Below are 8,484 nucleotides of genomic sequence, written 5' to 3' on the forward strand. Positions count from 1 at the left end.
ACACCCAGCAGGAGCTGTCGTCCTTTAGCACGCGCCCCTTCTGTACGCCCTTTTTGCCTAAGCCCTGACATCTGCAAGTGCGGGGGTGCAGCGGTAGCGTTACCCAGCTCGGAAGGGATCACAGGAGTAGACTTTTAAAGGAGTACTGGCTCGAAATGTTTTTGTTTTACGTCTGTTCCGTTGCTATGGGTGCCTACCAGCCCACTAATCATACAATGGGACATTAGACGGTCGCTCGCAACGCAAATAATTATTCACGCGCCTCTTTTATTCCTGTCAGTTTCAGTTTCTACAAAACCAACACCGAGGCGGACACCATGACAGGAGGCCGCTACTGACCGCACCGTTTTCGTCGAACAACGGCTGGATGGACGCCCTCGCCCAGACGGGTGGTGATCACCACGAGCGCCCGCTGCCGCACAGCGTAACGTCAGTCCCAAAATCCCTGACGTGATACACACGAGGAACAGCGCACGCCACCCGCAGCAGTGCGTAGGCCACGTCACTAGGCCCCCCCCCCCCCCCCCCCCCCCCCCCCCCCCCGTCGGCAGGTTGGGGCCAGGAGGAGGAGATGGCGTCATGAGAGGCCAATTGCGAAAGGGAATCGTTCTGAGCTTTCTCGTCCGTGCAAAGATTATAATGGATTTAAAATATGGTATAGTGAACGGTTCCTGTTTATACTTACTGGGATATACCTCCGTATACACAGGAATCATTTTACCTAGTTGTCTCAGCATTGAAATTTGGCGCCAGTACTCCTTGAAGCTTCGTTGTTGTGACCGCATTGAAAGAAGAAGCCAGTTTTTTTTCAACTCGTGCTTCGTGAGAACGCACAACATGCCAGGGGCAAGTACGATGACGTACGTACGTAGCTAAGGCAAACAAACTACCTCGTTCGATGCACACGGCCGAAATAACTATGCCGGCCACTGGAAAAGCTCAGCCTGCCACCCTCAAACCCTTCCATTTTTAAAGACGATACCCTTCCTGAGCTATTGAAACGATAACTGCCTGTCTGTCCGTCAATTCAGGCTTCGCCCCAAAAGATAGAACAGTTCGTCAAAAAGACGTTTTTACGGGCAGTACTCTTCCAGACTCCTAAACGGGGTGTCCGAATTCTTACAAGTCCCCATTATTTACGCAAAGGAAATTTCGGTCACATTTGCCGCAAAATGTGAGTAGTAATTCACTGATAGACCCCGCGTTCTTATTGATAAAAGTACGCGTTAGGGTTGTTGTTACCACAGAAAGTGAAAAAAAAAACGGCGCTTTCAATATGGCCCAGAGAGGCTCCAATTATTGCGAGAGAGAAGCATCTACTAAAAAACAGAGCTCCCGGTCCCGCTGTTTCAGACCGAAGAAGAAAAAAATTACACCATCTTCCCACGTGGGAACCCTGAGGGGATGCAAAGCCGTGGAGTACTAGCGTGTTAATTAGTTGTTAGAGTAAAGACACGTGTATTAGTAGCGTAATAAATGTCTTCTTTATTTATCGAGTAGCGGGGAACGTTTTGCGGTGTCTCGTTCTCGAAGCGAGGAAGCCGCCGCTATACGCTGGCGTTTCGAAGCGTTGTCACGTTGCCGAACGCCATCTGGATCAGCTACTCGCCGCTGACGTTTCAAAGCGGCTTCTCGTTCTCGAAGCGACGAATCCGCTGCTCGACGCTGCCGTTTACGTTCAGCGTCGCAAGCTGTGCAGCCTTGTCTGTGCAGCCTTGTGCAGCGTCTCTGTGCAGCCTTGTCTTCGGAGGTGCTCGCGGTTCTGACACTGTGCTGGCTGGCGCTAGTTGAAGGTGTGCCAGCCAGTTCGCTGACGGAATCGTTGGCGTCCATTTCCAGTCATCGGACGGCGCAGTACCGAAGAAGCAACTGAGCGTAGCACGCACCGGGTTTATTTGCAGAGCAGAGGGAGTGGACAGGAGGAGCAGCGTGCATGCGCGTGATTGGACAGCTGGTGGGGACAGGGGAGAGGAGGAGCAGCGCGCGTAGCGCCCAGGTGGTGTGGAGAGGGGGAGCAGCGCGCGCTAGCGCATAGGTGGTGTGGAGAGGAGGAGGGGAGAGAGAGCGGCGTTATCACAGCTATTTTGGAGAGGAGGAGAGGTGCGGACGCCGGATGACGGAGGATCGACTAAGAGTGCTTTGCATCTAAATGTTACAGAAAAACAGATCAGCGCTGTCTAAACAGATAATATGCGAATGGTGCAATAGTAATACTACTACTACTACTACTACTACTACTACTACTACTACTACTACTAATAATACAATAATAATAATAGTAATAATAATATTTAATAATAATTTTTATTAGTCAAACAGCAGCCATGTACATAATCAGGCCTACCTAAGCCGCAACGGACTTGTCTAGCAGAGCGTGGAAAGCGACAAGCGTTATTGTAAAAAAACATATTACAACACAGAGTACCAAGCAAGAACATATAACCATGCGGTATTCGCAAAATCTGTGGAAAGCTCTAACGCATGCGCCTAAAGCCTTTTTGAGTTTAAAGGGACACTGAAGTGAATTTGTCAAGCTCCCGTTTTTGCTTGCACTGCGTAGACTGGCTCAAATTAGCACGCTTTTCATCGTTTATCCGGTTGACAAATCGGTAATTATTTTACAAAGCGCGAAAGAAGAAAAACTACCATGCGCGGTTTGCGGCGGCCGCACCAACTAAGGCTGTGACGTTGAGAGGAGGGGCGCCGTGATTGGACGATGCCCAAGGTTAGCAATCACACAAGTTTCGGTTTCGGTTTCGGTTCTGTAAAACATAACCAATGGCTTTGTTGGATGCGCATTCTCAATATCTCAGCAATCATCGTACCGCGCTTCTGCCATGTTGTCGGCTGTAAAATGCACAAGATAAGCCTCCCAGGACGGCTTGTAGTCGTAGCATTCACTAGCCGAGACCTACGCAGTACATGAACGCCCTCCGCGTACCCGCAGCCGCCCAAATGTCATGCGCTTTTCCCCTATATTTGGAGCTTGCCTCCCTCATGCCTGTATCGTAAAAAGCGTGTTCGCACCAGGCCAAGGGTCTGTTCATTCCGGTCTGTGCCCACTGCCTGCAAGCAGTCGGTGCTTATGGCAACAGCACGCCAACGAGAACTCGCTAGCGCGCCAGTGCCAGCCTGCGCGCGTTTTGCGAACTAGTTCGTGTAGCCATGAACGTTGCGGCCCAAAAAAAGGTGAACTCAATATAGAAACTATCGGCGGAAAACAAAAAGTTAACTTACAAAAAAAAAGCACGTACCCGCGGGGATTCGAACTCGTGACTTGCAAAACATTTGCGGTGACATACCTAACGCCCCAGACCACTGAGCCACTTTTTTTTTATTGCCTTCTTTGACAGGATGACAAAACAAAGACACACGTAACTGATAATCTGTACACTCAATACTCAATACAAACACTAGAACTGCAGCCCTTCTTGGGCAAGCGGGGTGATTTCAATACTCTTTCATTACCAACAATGCTTCAATTGTGGGTAGCCACTCTGGTTTAGAGGGCTGAAGTTTTTGTATCTGTACAAAAGAACCTATTGACTCTTTGAAGTAGTGTCTGATGAGCCTGGCATCTGGGTCGGAGTAGCGTACCGCCATCCTGTTTCTCCAGATGCTATGTAGTCCATACAGCATAATTGTGTCAAGCGGCACACCGTCCTCATTCTCAACATTCAAAAACCTAATACCTTAAGCATCGACAGGCGAATCTTTTTTGAGTGTTCGCTGTAGGATGTCCCAAAAGAACACCGCTCTTCAACAGTCCAAGAACACGTGCTCAATTGTTTCTGGCTTTCGACACAGAAAACAGTGCACACCCCATGGCACAAACCATCCCTTTTCCTCCATCCAGGTCTTAACTTCCAGTGTTCCAGTATGGAGCTTAAAAAAGAAAGATTTCACTCCACCTGGGACCGTCATTCTTTTCACTCGCTTAAGTACATCTCTCTCAGGCCTTAGATTACACTTGCTGCGGTACATTGGCACTGGCAATACACTCTCGACGATATCTTTGTACAGTTTCTTCCGACTCACCCCGCTTAAGTACCCTAAAGAAAAACGCACAGAAAGAAAACGGTATGACCACACCACCTCCTTAAAAAATCCACGTACAGTTCCCCTCATGTACTCAGAGCTCACAACAAATTTAGGCAAAAGTCTTCCAAGTCGCAGCTGGCAAACTGTCCTAAGAAACGCGTCTTCAACATCACGAAGAAACAGAAATCTATTGACCACTTGCCTTAAAAATAAGTGCGATAAACCAAGTCCGCCTTCACGCACTTTCAAAAAGAGGTTCGTTCTGTTCGTTCTTTCCCATGATGAACTCCAGATAAACACGGCGAACACACGATGAAGTTTCTGAATATTAGCCCTTGAACAATGCAAAACTTGCATTACATACCACAGCTTGCTTATAAAAAACAAATTGCAAACTGTGGCTCTCGCAAACATTGATAAACCCCACCCTTTCCACTTCTCTGTCTTTTCTCGAAGTTTTTTGAGTTGCTTGGTCCAGTAAGGGTCACTGTCTTGATAACTGTCTAGTGGCCCCCCCAGGTGCTTAACAGGACTCGTGACCCACTGGATGTTGGCGAAAACGCTTGGCGTGGACTGCCATTCACCATGCCAAAAGCCTAAGCATTTAGACCAGTTTACTGCACTACCGCTAGCTAAGCAAAAGTGTTTCACGGTTTTTACTACCTCGAGAATGCTTTCTTTAGTAGTGCAGAATACTGCAATGTCATCTGCGTACGCTAGTATTCGAACTTCCGTCATTTGCAACCGAAAACCTTGAATGTTACTGCTTTTAATGACACTTCAGCAAAACGTCTCAATATATATGCAGAAAAGGAGTGGGGATATCGGGCATCCTTGCCTCACCGATCGCTGCACCTGAACTCTTTTTCCAACTGCCTTATTAACTATAAGACGGGTTGGGCATTTACTGTACGCCATACGCACTCCATTTCGATTAACTTTGCCGACATTAATGTACTCTAAAAATTGAAATAAGATATCGTGCGGCACACGATCGAAAGCCTTCTCCAAGTCAATCTGGAGCATTGCGACTCCAGATTGTGTGGCATCACAACACTCCAGAATACAACGCGCCTTATGTACATTCGTGAATATAGTCCGCCCTCTGATACCACAAGTCTGGTGTGAACCTACAATATCTTGCATTACTGTTTGGAGCCTACTAGCTAATACTTTCATTAAAATTTTATAGTCTACATTTGTTAAGCATATAGGCCGATAAGATTTCACATCTCTGAGTTTGACGGCATCATCCGTTTTGGGGATCAGTACAGTGTGTGACGTAGAGAAGGATGGGGGTAGTACGTCGAGATCGTATGCCTCATTAAATATCATTTGCAACACCGGCGCAATTTCATTCTTAAATTTCTTATAAAAAGCAGCCGTTAAGCCATCCGGTCCAGGGGATTTTCCGGGATTTAGATTCTCTATAGTTTTCACGACTTCATCAAGAGAAATTGGGATTTCCAAGTATTCTTTTGTCTCTTCATCTAATCTGGGCATTAACGTCAGAAAATCTCGCTTAAATATTTCATAATTAACTTCATGTTTTGCGAAGAGCTCACTATAGTACTGAAAAAAGAGAGTTTCTATAATGTTTGTATCACGAGTAATTGTTCCATTATTTTCTATTTCCACGATGTCATTGCGCCGCGCATGCCATTTTTCAAGGCCTAAGGCTCGTTTGGACGGCATCTCGTCCGCAGTTATCTTTTCAGCCCTTGCCCTTACAAGCGCGCCACGGTAACGCTCTGTGTCTATCGCTTCAAGTTTTTGCTTTACTGTTCGTATGTCATTTTTGTACTCGCAAGGTTTCATGCATTCTTCGGCTAACAAGGCTTCTAAGTTTGCCCGCAATAAGGCTTCTTGCTTTGTCGCCTCATGTTTTAGTAGGCTCGATCTTTCAATTGCTTTGATTTTTACACTCTGTTTGAAGAGTTCCCATCCTTCACAATGGCAGCTGCCCTCATTTTTCAAACTTTCTAGCAACGTAAGCGTATTAGCTACGAACACGTCATCTTCTAAAAGCTTCCCATTTAGTTTCCACCCTTCCCAACTAAAGGCATTCTTATTTTTTGTTTTCCTGCCAATGCAAAACAAAACCAAGCAGTGATCACTGAAAGTCACCGGACAAACTTCGTATTCTCGACAATCTGGAATCCATTATAAGGATAGATACGCTCTGTCCAGTCTAGCGTGGCTAGAACCCTTGGAAGTGTGTAAATAACATGGGCCCATTGTTAAAAGTCGCTCCAACATCTTCTAGACCACTTTCATTAATTACATCACTCAAAATAACTGTACTGGCATCCCGAAACGGCGTTGCACTCGCTTTATCGCGCGAAGAACAAACACAGTTGAAGTCTCCCAATAACACTAGGAAACGATCCGATTTGCAATAGTTTCCCACCGATTGGAAATCCTCCTTTCGCGCTTGAACTTTAGTTGACGCATATAAACATATAACTCTCCATTCCTGATTTGACAGTGTAAAGTCACACACAATAAATCTTCCATTGACACATGCAGTAACACTTTCTATCACAGCGCCAATACTCTTTCGAATAAAAAGAAGACACCCTGCCGAATTTCCAACAGCGTGGCTGACACAAACGTTATACTGATTTTCGAACCGTCGCGCCATGCTCTCTGTCTGGTCTTCGCGGTCAATTTTAGTCTCTTGAACAGCAAAGACATCGATGTCCTTGTCCGTGGCTAATCGATATAACTGGTTTTGCCTCTTTTTCGTCGCCAGCCCTCTCACATTAAGCGTAGCAAATCGCAACGGTTTAGCTACTTCTACTGGCATAACTGATTAGCGAAACCAGGCAAAGAGCACTGCGCTTACCTTACTAATTACTGCATGTGAGTCAATGACACTGAACCAGATCACTTTCCGTCGCGTGAAAGCGACGACGACCGTTGTTTGTTCACATTTCTCTTCTTCCCGACGACGACTTTCCACTTCTGCTCTAGGTGTCGCAGCCGTTGCTCATCTGTCATATCCGTAGTTTGCTCCCTTCGTCGCTTTGACGAGCATTCTTGGTGTTCCATATTTTCCGCGTTGCTGTCTTGGGTTGCGTTTGCCGTTGGTTCTTGCTACGTCTCGCTGGACGCGTTATCACCTGTGGATGTGGCGTCCGCCGGTAGCTCCTTTGCGTCTGTTTCTGCCACTTCCCTTACGACAGACTGCGTTGTAGCTTTCACGTCGGCGTCCTCCTTGACCTCGTTCGAAAAAGCTGAGGCAGCGTTCTCTGCTTCTTCTTCGTCCATCACCAACTCAGTGTGTTCGTCGTCGGTGCCGCGTCTTGCTGCGCCCGCGTACGAACGCGTACTTTCAGCTTGCTCATGTCCGAAACCGTGACACTCGCCGCATTTCGGGACCCGGCATTCCCTGCGAATGTGTCCCGCGGTGTTATAGCGTAGGCACATGGGCGCTCTTCCAGGCACGACCACAAGAGCCGTACCCTTGCCCAGCCGTAGCTGGTGTGGGAGGCAGTCCAAGGTCATGCCCTCTCGAAGAAACAAACGTACGAACCGAGTCGTCGAGTCGGCGTTTTCAAAGTCCTCTACTCTCCAGCGTTCACTGGTCACGTCCTTCACTTCGCCGTACGCGCCGAATATACGTCGGATAGTGTCATTCGTCACATCAAATGACACCCAATGAAGTTTCACGCGAATTTCCTGTCTGTTGGGGTCAACCACCAGACACACCCGCTTTTTCTTGTCTAGGTGCCCTGCGTCCACAATCTTCTTCTTCGCGTCGTCCGTGCGAAACTTCACAAGCCACACGTGTGACATTTGGAACGCGCCAATGCCACTCACCTCCTGAATGACTCCTAAGTCCTTGAGCGGCTGCCGAAAATCTTCAATTCTGTACGGTAGTCCCTTGGTGTCACAATGCAGCACAACTGGGCGGTTCATTTCTTCTCCTGAAGGTATTTGCGGCAGAATAATCCTGTAGTCCTTGGGAACGGCATAAAACGAGTTACCACGGCCTGCGTTGGCCGCTGACGCAGCTCGCTCGGAGCCCACCATTCTGCGTCCGCTCCTATCGGCAACCGGAAGCAGAATGCAGACCACTGAGCCACGGAGCGGGACGCGAAGCCCCTGCTAATATAGGGTATATATTGTATAACCGGTTTACACTTTTATTTAGTTTTGGCATTTCAAGCAGCTTAGGTGACTATTTGTTGTACTGCGATCGTGCAGTAAGCGTCGCCAGAGTTTCCACAGTAGCTCACGTCTAGCAATTGCATTTCGTAGACGGAAAAGCGTTCGCAGATGCGTAGTCGTGCTGCTGACCGCTGTGCTTGTTCGCCCAGCGCAAAAAAGTGCTTCCCGCGCCCTAGTTTTACGCTGTACGGTAAAAATATCAGTTGATTTTATTTCCTTAGTACCTATATTGACTTCGCTGACTCTTCTCCCGCCTTCAAGGGGACT

The 8,484-nt window shown here is 47.6% G+C and overlaps 1 protein-coding gene across 1 annotated transcript; it reads right to left on the minus strand.

Annotated features, from left to right (window-relative positions):
* Window positions 1-7,140: 7,140 nt before the first annotated feature.
* LOC144166039 (uncharacterized) lies at window positions 7,141-8,109 on the minus strand. Its single transcript, XM_077695705.1, has one exon. The coding sequence runs from the start codon at window positions 8,077-8,079 to the stop codon at window positions 7,141-7,143; it is 939 nt and encodes a 312-aa protein (XP_077551831.1). The 5' UTR covers window positions 8,080-8,109.
* Between the last annotated feature and the right edge of the window lie 375 nt (window positions 8,110-8,484).

This window comes from Haemaphysalis longicornis, unplaced genomic scaffold (assembly GCF_048455015.1).
Source record: "Haemaphysalis longicornis isolate Haplotype H1 unplaced genomic scaffold, Haemaphysalis longicornis Haplotype H1 scaffold_16, whole genome shotgun sequence".
Classification (NCBI taxonomy): Eukaryota; Metazoa; Arthropoda; class Arachnida; order Ixodida; family Ixodidae; genus Haemaphysalis; species Haemaphysalis longicornis.